This window comes from Centroberyx gerrardi, chromosome 8 (assembly GCF_048128805.1).
Source record: "Centroberyx gerrardi isolate f3 chromosome 8, fCenGer3.hap1.cur.20231027, whole genome shotgun sequence".
Lineage (NCBI taxonomy): Eukaryota > Metazoa > Chordata > Actinopteri > Beryciformes > Berycidae > Centroberyx > Centroberyx gerrardi.
In genome coordinates this window covers 15,605,536-15,624,311 of record NC_136004.1, presented here as the reverse complement: position 1 = coordinate 15,624,311, position 18,776 = coordinate 15,605,536, and the positions used below count along the sequence as shown (strand labels likewise).

Below are 18,776 nucleotides of genomic sequence, written 5' to 3'. Positions count from 1 at the left end.
AAAAAATGTTCACTAAGCACTTTCTGGCACAGAAATACTATATTACATCTGTTATTGGGACACTTTGGCTTTGATCTTAATGTTACTTGCTATTGGTGGCTTTTAATGTTGGCAATCTATGAATTTAAACTTGCACTCATTCTGAGTCACTCATGAGTCAGCTGAATGTCTACAATTTAGTGCAATAAAATTCACTAAACACTGTGAGCAAGTGAAAATTATTATTTGTCACCGGCTCATCCAACCAAGGGATTTCAATAAAAAATGTGATTACAAATCAGATAGTTCTTCGTTAAATCATTGTGTCTGCACTGTGAACTAGTGGAATACAGTAAGCTTTAATTTTTAAACCACCAAATTGATGTCCAAATCATGTTGACTTTGTAACAGAATATTTTCCAAATTTCAGAATTAAAGCTACTGTATACCTAAACAAATAGTCTGCTGTTGCTGATTTTTGGAGAAACAGACAACTAAACTAAAACTAAAACTTTTTTTTTTTTTGTATTTGGAGAGATCTCTGTGCAAATGCGTTTGAACCAGCTGTGACAGGTTTTTGAGGCGTCACACTGGGAGCTTAGATGACATATTCAGTGGGCCACAGGAGTCATATTAGAAAACACCAGACATATTCAAATTATTTGCTGTGAAGACACACCGGAAAACACACCTCCCACCCCACACGGTTGGGAGTTATAATCACTGCCAGACAGCAGCTCCCCCACGATCACCACACACACACACACACACACACACACACACACACACACACACCTCAGCCAACCCTCTTATCTGGCAGTAGCAAATCGCGGTGATTATTAGGCAGGGGTTGACAAACTGTGGTCCAGCCTCTCCCCCGTGTGGAAAAGACAAGCACAGAGGCTTTAGTTCCCATCAGACCATTCGCTGACTCTCTGCCAGTTCAGTCAGTCAGGTCTAAACCAGAGCTGAATGAGCATATCACTGTGAGATACCTTCCTCCAAAACGCGTCCTGCATGGCATTCATGTGTTCAGGTGAACGCACAACAATTAGCCAGTCCAAAGCAGTGTCTAAAATAAAATAATAAACTTATTTTAAACTCGGTCTTTGTTGATACCTCAGTGGTTCTTTATCTAAGATCCAGACGCAGTTAGAGGCGGCTGCGTAAAGTGACTTAATTGGTTCGATTGGGTGGATGGGAAAAGTTCCGCCAGAGATATAGTTCTTCACAATATTGATAGAAATGCATGTGGGTGACCAAACTCTTAGCATATGAACGAAAATCACCGAGAGACAGTTGTCTGCGTTGCCTCCTGTCACGCACCACCCTGTTTCAACCGCGCACCCATAGGACCGGTGCGCTCCCCACAGCGCATCGTTTGGAGACCTTCTTATAATCAAAGGTAGTAGTTATTTTTTCGATTTCCTTTACTAATACACATCGAGATGTAAACATAACTCATCCCCTTTATATTTGGTGAATGCTTTGTAACAGCTGATTATCTTAATAAAGCTGTGAAAATAAGAGGGGATTTAGGGGTCCTAAGTGAAGTTGAAACCCCCTAATGAGAAATGTGTGATCAGCGCAAGTGATTTGTGTGATTTGGCAACAGCCTGACTGGATGAGGATGTACCTCTCGGACACAGGGCCTAATTACGTTTTTTTTTCCTCCTCCCCAAGGTGTCTCATTCACTTTTCAGATGGGCACTCTGCCCCTCCTCTCTAACACTGACGAAATAACAGAGTAAGGCAAAATTGAACTTGTTGCTTGCCAGCACTTCACGGTTTCTGTTGCTCGGATCAGAACCAGCATCATACTGGAGAGGGATCCCGCAACTCTGGGACATCAAGGCGAAAAGAAAGGCGCACCGGGGAGATAAGTGCATTTGCGCCCGATTTGCGGTGGAGATACTTGGGCACTTTTTACGCATGCATGTAACGCACTGGGACTAACTGGATTTAAGGATATACATCGATTTTCCTACATTTTATGGAATAAAACACTGTTCAACGTAAGTTATTTCTATTATTTTATTATGAAATTGAAAATGTTAAATATTATTGTTGGCTATTGGCTGCCAGGGTTAAAACTGTTATTACTAAGCTATAGTTAGCTTATTGTTTTCTAAATTTGTAAGCTTTTGTTAGGGTATTATACAAATGTTGGACAAATCATGCCTGAATAAAACCATATTAAAATATTTAAGTATTTCCAACCAAAACTTGTTTAACATGAACCCGCCCAGTCATTCCCTTGTCCTTAGATAACCCACCCCGACTGCATCCCGCTAGTCGAGTGCGTCTAAATGAATGTCCAAAATCAGAATAGGGTATTGGAGACTAGGCTACTCCAGCATTTATTATTATACTGTTTGATGTGAAATAACAATAATCAACGCTCATTGATCCCTTCATGAATTGTATTGAGCATCCGCCAGCAACAGGTGTTTCTGTGAGAAGAAAGTCATATACGGTGCCAAAACAAGAAATCAAAGTCTGGAAGCCATTCTGGTATATTGGAAGGAAGTGACAAATTTTCTAGCTCTCAGTAGCAGGTATTTGTATTTCATAGCGGGGGACATCTCGCAGCTGCGCGTAAAGGGCCACTGTCCTCACGAGCTCCAAAAACCTGCAACCAATTATACGCCTGTGTGATGCTTAAGTGGTGATCTTCCTCTGTATAAAAAACGGCCCATTTTTTTTTCAGTTTCCTAGAAATCTTCAAATGCAATTGACCCTGTTGAACGCGCCATTATATAGGCTAGAGGGATTTTTACGCAAATGGGAAACAAATACGGGCGAGAGATGTCATTACATTATTTGACCCAGACTTCTTGCACTTATTATTTTCCCCGAAGCCCCAGCATTTCATTTTCTTTCCATGACTCTTTTCAGGGTGGGTCCGTTGACTCAGGATAGACTTCTGGGAGTGTTGGCATTAAGTCACACACATATACCCACCCTGAAATATTCTCCATCTGATTTTACATTAAGGTAATTTGTCATTGCCATGACGTAACGAGCATAGAAGTTGGGGTTTGTAATGTCTCGTTTTCAATTGATTATCTAAGATATACAATTTGCCACTCGTGTTTACATAGCGGGGTGCAAATGAGGGCAGGGGGCTGACTGCTCCATGTCCTCCTGTCTCCAAAGCGTTTGCAGCCCGACCCCACAGGAGGCTTTACCTCTCAGCCAAGCCACCCACACATTCGCTGCAAAAAATGCTATCTTAACAAGTCCTAGTCTCATATTCTGCCTTCAAATCTTGTTTTTCCTTCAAACAAGTGGAACCACTCTAGCTGTGGGGTAACCCTAATTCCACTTCTGTCCAGTGGCCTTTGAATTATTTCTGTTGATGATTGTTCTGCAAAGTATCATTATCTTGAAACAAGGAAGATCAATAATACTCAAGTAAAATTCTTGGAATAAGTCGATTTGCATTGGAAACAAGTGACATTATCTCATCCCACTGGTCAGAAAATATTTTAAGATTCACTATTAGATTAAATGACTTGTTAATATGGACGTTTTTTGCAGTGTTTAAATGATTTGAACAGACCATTGAATTGCCCTGAGACACATAGGCTACACTGCCATGGTATGATGAGAAAATTGTTGAACAGACTCTCTAAGTTGTGTTGACTGAAATAGAATGAGATTCTGTTTGTTCTGTTTCTCATTCAATCTGTGCAAAAGTGCAAAAAAAAAAAAGAAAAAAAGGTGAAAATGTAGACACGTGATTGCATTGTTAGAGAGAATATTTGCAACATAATTATTACTGCTAATGCTTAAGGCTTTATATGGGTTGCCTCCTAATGCATCTTTTATTTCTTCCAACAGATGATACTAAATATAAAGCATATCCTGTGGTTATATTGCCTCTGTCAAGCTGCAGCTGGAACAGGTAAGTTTAGAATGAGTAAAAGTCTCCCTCTGTCTCTCTCTCTCTCTCTCTCTCTCTCTCTCTCTCTCTGCCCCCCCCCTCTCTCTCTCTCTCTGCCCCCCCTTCTCTCTCTCTCTCTCTCTCTCTCTCTCTCTCTCTCTCTCTCTCTCCCCCTCTCTTTCCTCTTTCTCCCCCATCTGTATGTTTAGACTAACATAACGCTCCTTTGCCATCCAGCCAGTTGACACAGTCCCATTCAGCTGGCGTCTATATTCTGTAGCTTATCTGTAGCAAACTGAGTGATTTATCAGCGTTTCCCACAATGCCTCGCAGCATTAAGGTTTCACTCCCTTCTTCAGGCAGCAGACTGTGTTAAGCCTGTTCCTGGGAAACCTATGAGACACACTGACAGGTGAAGGTCACCCAGTGTTGGGCAGCAGTGGGCGTCTCGGGCCCCCCTGGTCCCCGGCTCTGTCTCTGGGTATGGATGGACACCTTTCAATTAGACTCTGGTTCCAGTCTGGGAATAACAGCTGGTTTCACCCGTCATCCTAATAAGGCCCTCTGTTTAAGCACACTCATGCCTCAGGCTCTGTCCCACTGCTGTTTCCAGAGCATTCCCCACATTGTTCCTCGTGAGCGTTCACCCCCACCTCCCCCATCCCCCCTTAAAAAAAGAAATAAAAAATAAAATCTAACATCTTCAAATGAGATAATTCCTTTCCGCAAGCCTAAGTGTGATTCAGCCTGTTGCCATGGAGTTGTGTCTGGCATCATGTGGAAGTCTTGCTGTGCCTCATGCTGCACACAAGAAAATGAGTGAGACTGAGATACAGTCACTAGCCTCATACAGTGGAGGTAGCTCAGCGGGTGGGAGGGTGTGTGTTTGTCTCTGTGTGTGTGTGTGTGTGTTGGGGGGTGGGGGGGTGCATAGTGATTGTTTAGAGTGTGGTTTAGCAGTAGTTTAATGCTTTAGTCTTTGCTGCAGGAAATAAGGATGATTCACTGGTTGTGGTCTCCCACACAGAATATTCAAGCTGTAAGAATTAAACTAAATGTCTGTGCTGCATTATAAATGGCTAACAACATTCAGAAAGAAGGTTTTTGCTGAGAATAGGAGGTCATGCGAGGTGTGCTGCACACTTATGACATATTTCAGTTCATTTTGCATGGGTCTACCTGTCATCATCAGTTAGTATTCATGTTAAGGAGAAACTAACATGCACAGACTGCAGCACTGGAATAACATGGAGTGATGCAGCCATGACCAATTATCCTGTGCTTCATACAACTGTACATACACTACATTGAGTGTTATATTAGTTCCCACCCCCATCAGTTTGAGGATGAGGATTGACTTTCCGAGAGTCATTTTCAGGCCATGATGTATGTTTTTTTTTTTTTTATATAGTCTGGGTGTAGTTGTCACACCCAGCACACAGCAATACACTACATGCCTCTGTTACAAATGAAAGCATTTGAATGAAGCAGAAACTGAAGAATAGAAAAAATAATATGATGTACTAGTGAACTGAACAATATAGATAGATGCTCCATTTAACCCTGTTGTTTTATGCCCTTCAGCCTCCAACACACTAACGATGATGAGGCCAGTGAGCGGTTCCCTCTCGGGGAAGGTGAACCTGCCATGCTTTTTCTCCACCATCCCAACCTCCGCACCCGTCGTCATCAGCACCAACGGAACAACCATTTTCAGCAAAGATTACTTGCGCATCAAATGGACCAAAATAGAGGGAGAGGTAGAATCAACAGTTCTGGTGGCACAAAATGGCGTCATCAAGATAGGCTCCAGCTACAGGAACCGCGTGTCGGTGCCCAGTCACCCTGAAGATGTGGGCGACGCTTCACTGACGATGGTCAAGCTGCGTGCCAGTGATGCGGGCACTTACCGCTGCGAGGTCATGTACGGCATTGAGGACACACAGGATACAGTGAACCTCGATGTCAATGGTAAGAGTTTCTTGATTTCCTACCCAGATCATACTGGAATCAGAAGTCTTTAAAGTTGTTTCTATGAGATCCTCTTTGAATGTAGCAGGGGGGTTCTCCGAATAGTAAAATGCATTGTAAGCGGTGATGGGAATGCAAAAAGTATGAGATAACTGTGAGTGCCCTCCTGCTTTCTTTGACAGTAGCACCCCAGTAGTTACGCAGAGTAACTACAGTTCTCAGTACTTGTTATTTTAGAGGCAGAACACTCTAAAAGCTAAAACTATGACCCCCTATCATCTGGGGTACCGCCATGCCAGTGGAGCTTTTTCACTCGATGGGACGGTTAGTGGGTATTACCAGGAGTCTTTACTCTGCCTCCACCCAACAAAAGCCTGTGTTCTCACACTCAACAATCGAAGTCTGTTCAATTGCATAGACACACCTCTCCAATATTCCTCAGTGTCATCCCACTTCTAACATCAATTTAACACAGAGCTCAAACTGATAATGCAACTGCACTGAACTATCTTCAACCAAAAGCTATATTCCCCTAGGAGGATGGTTAGCAGTCCTTACCTAGTGTCATTACAGTATGTTCTACAGTATATGTTGTCATTTGAGAAGTATTCTGGGAGATATAACTCATGTTTTGGGAGACGTAGAAAACACGGGTGGGGGGATACTGGGATAGTTTTGGCTTTCTCTGGTATACAGTCTGAATAACCTCTCTTCCAACAATCTGCAATGTTAATTAGCGCCATCAATCATTTCTTCTGCGCATGTTTATTGTCCACAAATATGGGGATTTCATGGCCGTGGCATCGTCTAAATCATCTATAGTTATCTAGTTCATTTGTGGTGAACTGTAGAGTATTTCACTTATCCTCATGGTTTATTGCAACGTTCCCTCTTTCCAAAGAAACTGAGAGCCTCATTTATTTCACTCATGGTGTGTGCTTTATAAGACATTTGCCATAATTTATAGTGTTGGAATGGTTATGGGTTCCAGATTACTATGTTGTTGTTAAACACTTTTCTATACAAATCCTAATTTGTGCTGTTTTTTTTTGTCTTTCTATTTGTACCCAGGTGTTGTCTTTCACTACCGGGCAAGCACCAGCAGATACACTCTAGACTACCAGAAGGCCGTCCAGGTTTGCCAAAACATTGGAGCAACCATTGCAACAGCTGACCAGCTGAAAGCAGCCTATGAAGATGGCTTTGACCACTGTGATGCCGGCTGGATTGCTGACCAGACAGTGAGGTCAGTTGAATTTCACTCCTTGCTTTCCAGTCATTTATTTTAAACAACAATATTATTCAATGACAGCATTCGTTTGCTTTCCCTACTGGTCAGAAAATGCTTTTGAAGTGACTGATCTGCACACAGTTGTGATGATTCGACCTACATGTCCTAAAATGGTTCTTCATTCCTCTTTCCGTACAGATACCCAATCACTAAGCCCAGGCGCGGCTGCTATGGCAACCTGCAGAATAAACCTGGGGTTCGGTCCTATGGAGCCAGGAAAACCAGGGAGACCTATGATGTATACTGTTATGTAGACAAGCTTAATGGTAAGACACACCCACAGCACTAGCATGTTCTAGTTCTCTGGACATAACTCCTGACACTGCAGTGGGTTATGAGAAGATGCATTGAGGTGCTAAGTGGAGGCACTGACACTTCCTCTGGCTGAGACCAAAGACACCTCAAAATGACCACAGTACCAAAGCAAATTACTTTTACCGCTAAGTTCAATAGAAAGTAAGAGACAAACTGCCAGTATCTCGACTCTAAAACAGAATTCTGAATTCAATTTCCTACCACAATGGTTTTTCAAGAAGTCACCAACAAATATGCGATAATGGGTGTTTCAAATGCCTCTGGCACTGCTTACAGGAAGTCTTCTCTGCCTGCCAACAGTCTTTATCTGTTTGTTCATCGTCCAGGCCGAGACTGCTGACACACTCAACCCCACTCATGGCGGAAAGCATTTTATGGGTGTTATGATCACTCTTGACACCGCTGAACCCCAGTCAGCTCTCTTTGGTTCTTCTTCTTATCTGGGATATGGACAGTTTAGCCCATAGATTTTCTGCTACGGTACATAATGCTGAAGTTTCAATTATTGTGACACAGGTACGTTATTTCAGGCCATTTCCAGGTATTGCAGATTGCCAGCACTGATAAGTAAACATCAATTATTGTTCTTCTTAGGAACATCACTGCATGCACGCACACGCATACGCACACACGCACACACACATACCGCCCAGTTGCGGTCTTTCCCAATCCCAGCGTCTTACTAACCAACACAAATTCATGAAGTTGTTGACTCACCATGCATTTTCCCCATGTCTTTTTGTTCAGCAAACAGGCAAATTCAAGTATTTGCAAAACAATTGGTAATGAATATGAAGCCATCATTCAGCACTGTGACATTTGTATTATTAGTGTTATTCTCTTAGTGAAGGGTCCCAGCTGAGGAGCAGATGTAGACACTGGTGTGAGTGAGGGAATGTCCCCCACCCCGCAGCCACCAGGGAATGCACATGCATCTCCCACTGTTAGCTGTAATGTACCGTTACTGTAGGCCTACTGTACATGGCTGGTAGGAAGGTTTTTTAAATTGAATGCAACACACAACATGCTCTCCTTTAAAGTTCATTGCATTCATTCATTCAGTAGCTGAAGGCTTACTATTGACATAAAGCTGCATTCACTAAGATTGGAATGCAGACCACATTGAATCAACCATGATACAATTACGGCAAATATGGATGTAATTTGCTGCTGTAATTGTCTGTTCAGCTGTGGCTGCTATCACTGGTCATGCTAACTACTGAATTCTTCTACTGTTTATTCCAAATAAATGCATCATTTCCTGTACGCCAGAGGATTTTTTTGTGGGAAAGACCTACCTGACACTGGGTGTTTAGAACAGCAAATGAAAAAGCCTTTATGAACAGCGTGTAGGTTGAATTGTTATTGTTTCTATCAATCAGTGATAATGAGTAGCAAAACAAACATTTATTTATATGAAAATGTCACTGATTATTATCTCCACTTTGTATCTCCACAATTTTCTGGGAAACCAGTCATGTTTAGCTGAGATGGCTTGACAGGTTAATTGCAACTTTAGCTGAATTAAAATGAATCACTCTGTAAGTAAACCATGGGAATACACCTACTGTGTAAGCAGGTTGGAGATGCAGGCCAAGTAAAATCCTGTTTTCTTGCTCCCCGACTAGCACGGGCACTGTCTACATCCATGGTGTTTATTTGACCGTTTTTGGATATATTCATATATGTTCTTGAAGGGTTTTACATGTAGATGGAAAATAAGCTTTTCCAACACATCATAACTTAAAGTACAGGTTTGATTTAGCAGTTACATTCAATGCTAGCATTAAGAACCATACTAGAACACTGAAATACATGTAAAACTAATGTTTATCAATCCCTTATTATCAGTCATCAATACATTTTAGATTTTAGGAGAAAATGCAAACAAAGTAAACAAAGCCATAATGGGTCGAAAGAGTTTCAACAGAGGACGCCAAACTGGTATTTCAGTTTGGTCCTCGATTGGTTGATTGTGTGGTGTGGTGTGTTTCATGTCTCACGCCGCCAGCTTCAAAGAGGAACGCAATTCCTTGGTGGAAACAAGGCGATGTCCTAATTTTAATGCCATAGTAAATCAATGGGACATGGAAACCACCGTGGACTCTTTTTTGAAAAGTTACACCCAAGCCTAAGTGAAAACATATAGTCAGTCACTCATCCCCTCCCGCTGTTATTTGGTTTCAATTAAGATCTTGTCTTTCTGTAATCTTTGATTTATATTAGTGCATAAGCAAAGAAAAGAAATATTCATAATGTCCGTAGTGCATTATCATTTGTGAAGGTAAGACCTTCAGACTAACAACACGAAGGACAGAAGTAAACACATAAGGTATGAACTGGCTCACTCGCCCACTGAGGGGGAACCTAATGATCTGAAGCACAGACACACTCATTGACAGGCCAGGCACATAGTCAGCATTGCTATCCCACCTCAGAATAAGAGCAATGAATGAACTACTATTGTCCTAAATAGGATTGGTGGGAGATGTGTTGGGCCTGTGCCCCGCACAGCTGTGACTTTTGTCAGCTGTTATTGGGCTATGTCTCTACTGAAAGGTCAGAATGATGTGAACATCTCTAGCTCAACATTAGTCCCAATGATGGTGTTTTAGTCTGTTGACTGCAAGGTTCGGACCAATTCACCCTCAGTTCAAACAATTCCAAATGAAATATGAAACGACTGTTCATCAGTTGATGATATAGCATTGATCGTCAGTTTATTCATTCAAGTTTATTAATTCATATCATCAGTCCTGATCTTTTTGATGTTGTGATGATTTATGTGCCAAAGAAACAGCTGTAATTTTGTACTTCAGAGTTAAGTTGTCATTGTATCTTGTCGTCTTTGTTTCAGGTGAAGTGTTCTATGCTCCTGTGAGCCGGAAGATGACTTTTGAGGAGGCCAGTGAAGAGTGTAAGAAGAGGAACGCTGTCCTGGCTTCCCCCGGCCAGCTCCACTCCGCCTGGCGACAGGGCCTGGACCGATGCGACTATGGCTGGCTCTCCGATGGCAGCGCACGACATCCTGTTGCCGTACCCAGAGTGCAGTGCGGGGGAGGCCTGCTGGGTGTCAGGACCATGTACCGCTACAGAAACCAGACAGGCTTCCCAGAACCCTCTACCAAGCTGGGAGCTTACTGCTTTAAAGGTAAACTCACTTGTCTTGTTCTTACCATTTTGTACATTGGTCTGTGTGGTACTGGTATGTATGGTGGTCAATATACTGTACATGTTTATACTTGCAGACTTACTTACAGACCCAACATTTCCTTTCAAAAGGCCAGGCCCGGGCTGTGAGGAGCTATGATCTCATCTCCTCAGGGAATAGCCTCTCTTCCCCCACCCTTTGATTTTCTGCTTCTTTGAACCTCTACACACATTCCCACATATAAACTAAATCAACATTCTCTATAACATGTAATACCTGTAAAATCTCATCCTTTATCAATTGTTCTATTAATTGTGATTTTTGTCTTTCTTTTGTTATGTTTTATAACAACAGCAACAAAGCAGAAGGAACCAAATCATTTTTTACGAGCGTTGTGTGTTATGTGACTGATTGGTTTTGCAGACTACAGTCACTTGCTGACCTCAGTGTCTTGCATTTTGGTTTCCCGCCCATTTCCATGGCAACAACATTGACCAAGAGGAGGGTGAAATCATAAGGCTAAGCCCTGCTTTCTTTGAACTTAATGGACAGAGCAGTTCTTATTCTAATGGAGGGATTACTAACCAATAGTTTGCTGTAGCATTGTGAACAGTCAGTATCTGTCTGTTTTTGTTACCTCTATTACTCCCGGGCTCGGCTAATCAAGGCTCCTTAAGCTTTGTCCTCACACAACCTCACTGGTGTTGTTTTAACTGTGAAATGAACTAAAACTGTTTACATACACACCATTTCCCCAATATTGTTCATGATTCTCTAATATTCCATTTTAGCATTGCTGAAAGTAAAACATGTTAAAAACCCAAATAAATTGTTATCCCAATTATGAGAAACCCACAGGAAACCTATCTAGCCAGGATGTTGAGGCATGTTTACATTTTAATCTATTAATTATAGTTATGTTTGCAAGCTTATTTTGCATGGTGTCTGAGGGCTTGCTTGTAAGATGTCTATACAAGTGTATTTATGTATGTAGAGAATATGAAAGATGCATAAAGACCTTGACTGCCTTTTCATCAATAATACTATGTGCATAAATACACTCAATGTTGCAAACCATGGTGATTACTCACCATGGGAAAAAGGAGAATATAGCTGATGGTTCTCCATAAAAACAAAAATTAGGGCCTCAAGTAACACTTTATGGTTCACTGGAAGTTAGCTCAATTAGACTAATCCCTCAAAATGTGAGTTTTCTTTACTAATCAGTATCCCCAGGGCAAAACCAAATGACAGATGATATCAGCCACTGGGCAAAGTAGCAAAAGTTACTAAGATCGCACCTGTCAGCCTTTTTAGTCTCACTATCTAACTCCCTTTTTTGCCTTTCTCCTCTCATTTCCGCTGTCAGAGTTTGCCCTTTCTCCGTCATTCTCACTTGTACTTATCAGAGCAGACGTTTGGATAATGGACAAAGCTACTGCTGGACTTCTAAATCCAGTCATCCTTGGTGACCCCTGACCTGGCCTTTCCATCTTTACAAATGAGGGGTTGGACAGATAAGCCATCCCCTGCCAGGCCATTTGCTGCCCCTGAGTCATGGCTAGCTCTCGCAGTGATAAGTCCCCATGGGGTTCAGAGGGCACACAAACAGGCCACCCTCACCTCCTGCTCTGTGTGTTCCATGTCAGCTCGCTCAGTCGTGCTGTATTTACTCCCGTCTAAGTGCTTTTCAAGTACCCTCGTTTGCTGGGATGCACTCCATCATTTCCTGCTTTCCCACTCCCAATAATATCAAAAAAAAAAAAAGGAGATATTATGTAAACATAGGTCAGACTACACAGAAAGAGAGAAAGAGGAGGGGGGTGGGGGGTGATAATTGGTCTCTGATTGGTCTCTGGTTTTTCCCGGAGAAAACAAAGGCCTCAGTAACAGCAACAGCACAATAACATGAGTGAGATAATGCAGTCCCTCTACTTTGAACAGAGCAGGCTCTATTTTTCCTCTTAGGGAAAAATGTGTCTCACACCTTACATCAGAGATAGTTTCACGAAGAGAGAGGGCTAGTGCGTAATGGTCAACAGCTGGTGTCTGCTTTACGCAGTCTGTCTGCGCCACTGAGGAAAGCCTCCTGAAGCTGTGGCACTGCTGTTTATGTGTATGAGTAAGCAAGAGAGCGCATGGGATAGGGGAGAAGAGGGAGAGAGAGGGCAAAAGAGACTCACTCAAGGGAAACTTAAGTGAGTGAAGGGAACTTGCTGATTAATAATGCTTTGACATTAAACATTCATCTTGATTCAAGAGAGATGATTATGTAATTGAGGACCTTCACAGGCGGCTGAAAACTGCTGCTGGACAACAGGAAAATACTAGTAAACAGTCAGACAGACCGTGGGAGGAGAGAGGAGAGCAGAAGACAAGAAGGCTCACGGCGACTCAAACAAAACCAAAACACTAGATTCCTAAAAGTTTATATGCTGTTTCTCCTTTGTAATGGTCCTGTGAACGCTTTGAGACAAGTTAGGAAATGTTTAGAAAAACGTTCTAAAAGTGCACAAAAAAAAAGAAAAAAAGAAAAAAAGAACACTTTGAAAATGACCTCACTTACATTATCTTCTGTGAAGTGATGACAAAATAGCCCATTTCATCAGGCACAAGGGAAAGATCCAGGACTGATCTCCCATAAAATGGGAGATCAGCATGATAATATTAGCTTCACAGAAACACTAAGACTAAATTGCAGTTATATGCCAACCATTTTTGAGCTCATGAAGTTTCAGGGTTAGTTCTCAGATTGATTGTAATAATTACGTTCAAGGGATTGTTTTGTTGCCTAACATTTCATAATCACTTCATACTGGTTCCTCTAAGTCTTTGAGAGCACAGGGTGAATTTATGTTAGTGCTGGTTATAAACAACAGTCAGAGCTCAGAGAGAAAGTCCTTGACATTGAGGATCCTTTTGACTCGGGGTACTTTCATGTCCCGTCACACTGTCACGGCAACTGTGGCATGTTACTTGACTGGTATTTGATTCATGGGCTTGTCTCGCAAACCTCTTTCATAGTTTCACTTACTTAAAAAGTATGCCAAATTGTGTAATACAGTATTTTATGGCTGATAGTTTCATAGGCTTCTGCGACTCCATGTTCGTAAAATAAAAATCAGCCATTATGTTTTATTTGTGCGATCTTGTCCAAGCTTTCACTGTTGGAACTTTTCTCACCCGGCATCATAAATGTGTAATTTTTTAATGTCTTTGAGGTGATCAACAATTTACACTTTTGGATCTTTGCTTCAGTCCTGGCATGTTTCCACACACCAGCATGTTGTCTGTATTGTGAGAGTGCAACACTGTGTGAAACCTGGCTGTCTGGCTGAGTGATCTGGCAGACACGCCATTCTGGTGCCAGCCAAGGAGACACAGAGAGGAAATGAATGGTTTTAAACTAGAATCAAAGATCCCTGATTAAATAATAATATGCTCCAAAAATACATTCAGTTGCTGGACATTAATCACACCAATCTCAATATTGGTATTGGGTGATATTGGGTGATAATTTTCATACTTTTGCCTTGTTTCATTTATGCATTGGAGGCATATGTTAATTCACTTACTCTGAATTTATCTCTTACTTTGTGTGTGTTTTGTAGGAAGGAGAGAGGTGATCAACCAGACTTCGTTTGTGGATGTGTCTGTGGTAGGAGTCACTACAGCTCCACTTAGGCAGACCACCTCAACCACCACCATCAGCTCCACCACTGCCCTCCCGCCGATGGAGAGTAGCAGCAGCACCCTAGCCTCGACCTCTGAGACTATGTCAGAGAAAGAAGTAGAATCTCCAGACTTTCTAATTCCCACAGATGCTCCATCCATGTTCTCAACCAGTATGGCTCCACCTCGCCCCAGTCCAACAGGCCACGAAGAAGTCCTGGAAGAGTTGATCACCACCACCGTTAGCGAGGAGGACTCTGAAGACCTGACGACAGCCACACCAGTCTTTGACGTTGAAGACTTTGTACGTGAAAATGAAACCCAAGTAGAAGCGGTTCACCGTGGCGACACATTCCCAGCACCACCGAGTGCAGCAGAAAGCACTGAAACTGCAGAATCCGTGTCCGAGCCCACCGAGGAACCAGACGATCACTCAGTCATTGAGGTCGGCACAATCCGACCTGACGTCCGCATAGAGGCTTCTCCCAGCACAGAGCCCATGTTTGCTGTGGGGAAGACGGAGGAAACTATTGTGGATGCTGGGGTCACCACAGAGATGACCTCTGACCTCACTGACACTCCAACAGCATCAACTGAACTGACCAGTGAGGAGTTATTCAGCTCCTCAGCCTCGACAACCCCAACCCCTGGGCTTGAGTCAACAACACCATTCCTAGACTATGATCCAGACCTAGTGGATGAGATTGGGACTGATTTGCCTGTAGAGGGACTGCCACCAGTCCAAGAGGTCCAGTCCTCTTCTCCCGCCCCTACAACCATCACCACCTTTATGTGTAACACCCAACCTGGCAGTGAGGCTGAGATCACCACCATCACACCACCACCAGAGGCTACCAGCACTGTGACACAAACCACATCTCCAACCAAAGCGCAGGATGCGGAGACGCCGGTTGTTGTGTACAAGGAGGAAACCAGCGAGACCACGACTGAAACCACAACTTTCCCTGCAGCCTCTGTAACTGTGACAGCCGCCCCTGTCCTCATTGATAGTGGAACCTCAGCTGAGGACGTGACGTCATCGCCGTCAAGCGTCCATGTCTTTGACGAGTCCACCGCTCGCGTCCCAGAATCCACAGGTGAGGCCGTGGCAGAGGAAGAGGACACAGCAACAGATATCGATACAGAGTTCTTCACATCCCCTCCCATGGCTGCAGCTGTGGACAGTCCCACCACCACTCCAGGTGCTGCGGTGCCTGAGGGACGATCCATCCAGGTCACCACTGTCATGCAGAAGCAGAATGAATCAGGTAAGACTCATGCATAAATAATTTTCCACGTTTGGTGTCCATCGTTTTCTATGCAAATGATCCTAATTTAAGTCTTATAGTTGGTTCTGCTGACAGGATGCATAAAGGTCATTACTTGATCCTCGTTATTTGACCACAACAATGTATGGGTAATAAAAATGGAGTTAACAACAGCTAAGAGTTGTATTTCAGATTGACTGCATGTCTCCCACAGGAGAACCTCTATCTAATTGGATTAAACAGTCATGTGGTAGGCATTGAGGTAGTTAAAACTTTTTCCCCAGGGGTGTTTTAGGTCGGTCTGTGAGTCATTATAATCAAACATGCTCTGCAATTTGGGCTGTCCTTGAACATTGTTGTTCCAGTCGAGTGTCTCTTTTGCTGCTGGGATATAAGAATAACTCAGTTATCATTAAAGTTTTGTTTTGTATATATTTTATATTCTCATGTTTTTGTGTTGGCTTGGTTAGAATTTGATATCTCTCATAAATAGCCTGCAAGAATTATTACTTTGTATTGGTCTATTATGCCAATATACAGTATGTTACTGTACAGCAGATGGGGCTTGGGGGAGGCCGTGCTGTCCAAGGTCCTGAAGTGGAGAGAGAGTTTGATTTTCTGCCAACTAGAATGTATAGTAGTGGGAGTTAGCTGAGGTCAAATAAATGCAGCTTAAAGTAGTGTGTAGTGCCTCTGCTGTTGGGCAATGGGATTTTTTGCTTGGCATCCAGCCACCTTTGGATCATAGGCTCAAACTGAAGTGTTTTCCCTTTTAAAAGTTGTTCTTCTATCATTTTACTAGTCATTCCCAAAGTAATGGGATTGTAAATTCAGTGATCTGCTCCTTAAATGCTGTTTAACTCAGTAGTAACGATAATCTAAATATGGTATACTAGTAATGATACTATACTAGTAATGATATTTGCCTGGTGAGTCAGATTTAGTCCTGTCATGCAGGACCACAATAAAGTGTTTTGTTTTCCGGTTCCCTCTGGCTCGTGTATGTGTGTGTGTGTGTGTGTGTGTGTGTGTGTTCCCACTGTGGACACCTGCTGAAAGACTGCTTAGCCTCAGGACCACGTCAGTCAGTCGTGCTGAGCAGATGTCCAGACAATGACTTTGACATCGATGAGAGAGAGAGAGGGGGTGGGGGAGAGAGAGGGAGAGGGAGAAAGAGAAACAAAGAGAAAAAGAGAGAGAGATTTAGAGGGAGGGAGATCAAATCCTGAATACAAAAAAGGACAACAACTTCAACATGATTTATTGGATTAGCAACACACAGACCTCAATTACCAAAGTTGTTGTTGAAACAACTTCACATGTAGCCCTAATAATGATTTTCCCTCTTTCAAATATCCTCCTGCCCAACAGTGTTCCTCAAAGCTTAAGGTCAGTGGTTAAAAGGTCAGCATAGAGATTAGTCCAGCTAAAATGTCTACTCAAGTTTACAGAGGGACTGAGTCTGGATTACTCTGTTAACATGTGATTTTAATTCATGTGATTTTAATTCTCTATTAAAATCTGTATTTGCACCTACCTGAGATCATATGGGAATGTGTACAATTTTCTCATTTTAATAATGAGGTGCGAGTTACAGAAATCTTGGTTAGAGGAAATTGGGAACATTCAGATGCATATTCAGGCCATGACTTTTAGCCCAACAGCACATGATCTCATACAGAAAACACAGCAGCTGCATAAGTTTTTACTCCCTTAATTTTGCTATCCATCTGAGCAGCAAACATCGCTGCGATGACTCATTCCGTATCCCTGAAGAGCAGCGTTCATGTTAGAGGAAATGGATCTGGTGAATTGGAAGGGTACTGGGGAACGGCTTGGTTATTTGGCAGTTTTGGGAATTTGGCTGATTAGTTGAGTATGGCTGCTGCTGTGCCTGCCTAGAGTGCATCTGATCTGGACTCCTTAATCTGCTGATGTGGTCAGTGGAACAAAGTGTGTATTCAGTGCAGTGTGGTGTGTGTGTGTGTGTGTGTGTGTGTGAGAGAGAGAGAGAAAGAGAGAGAGAGAGAGAGAGAGAGAGAGAGAGAGAGAGAGAGAGAGATGTAAAAAATCAGTTAAACAGTTTGTATGTCTGCCTTGTCCATGTTTGAAACATGTTTGAAACATGTCCATGTTTCCCATGTGTCTGTATATCTCGTCTATATGTCTTATTTCTACTGCAAACAAATATGTGTTTACAGTATTTTTCTTCTTGTGTGTGCATATGTCAGTGTGAGACTCACTGACAGACAGCCTACAGTGACAGAGGGGTGTTGGCAGTCTACCTGAGTAACCACAGATGCCTTTCTTTAGCACATTGCAGACTGGACGCCACCTCAGAGGTGATGTCATTGCTAACGCAAAGTCTCCCCTCTCAGTGAGGACAGCTGGAGGCTGCCTGACTAAACAGGGTGATTATAGCTACTTTTACTGCTACATCATGTGATGTAGCCCAGCTGAAACAGTCGTGGAGGAGGTCTCTTTTAGCTTCTCCAGTCTGTGGGAAAAACTTGTGGAAAATATTGTATTATATGTTGCACAGGGAGTAGTCTGTTGTCTGATCACATGGAAATGTAGTAAACAACTGTATTAGGATTTTAAATATCAAATATATTAATATTGTTGCTGAGAAAAGTGGCTGTATTACTCTCAAGTGGCCATTGTTCATATGTTTCTGATGAATTTAAGAAATATGAGGCAATTCAATTTGTTGTTTACAGAGTGTGAATACGACATTTTAATGACTTGTTAAAATATTGATACACTGAGTCTTGTCAACCCCAAGTGTCACAAAACAATGGGCCGAACCAACAACAATATATGCTGATTGTGAATGGAACATCTATTAATATTCAGTACCCTGAGACTGAGCAAACTGATCTCCTAACTATTCCCCAACTAGCCTAAATTCTCATGTGAGGCCTGAAGAATACTGTCATGGCAAAACAGGCGTTCTCCAAACCCTGAAGCACCCAGATAACCACAGAATGATACACCGCCTGTAGTTGGGTGGCAGCTGATGTAATGACTCTACCTCCACAGCAGAGTGGAGTGAAATGCTGGGCTGGCCAGCGCTTCTGTGGTCTGCTTTCATTTTAACATACAATACTGGCTGTAGGAGCTTTGGCACTGGCAACTGATCACATGAGGCTGAGGGGGAAAGGTGTGTGTGTGTGTGTGTGTGTGTGTGTGTGTGTGTCTGTGTGTGTGTGCAGGGTGTTGGAGGGGAGAGGGGGGGTT

General features: G+C 42.6%; 1 protein-coding gene across 1 annotated transcript; it reads left to right on the top strand.

Moving 5' to 3' along the window:
• Positions 1–1,938: 1,938 nt before the first annotated feature.
• Positions 1,939–16,924, top strand: vcana (versican a). The gene is made up of 8 exons (XM_078285168.1): positions 1,939–1,994; positions 3,826–3,889; positions 5,453–5,839; positions 6,911–7,085; positions 7,269–7,396; positions 10,303–10,596; positions 14,208–15,536; positions 16,908–16,924. Exons 2-8 carry the CDS (start codon positions 3,826–3,828, stop codon positions 16,922–16,924), a joined length of 2,394 nt encoding a protein of 797 aa, XP_078141294.1. The 5' UTR covers positions 1,939–1,994.
• Positions 16,925–18,776: the final 1,852 nt, after the last annotated feature.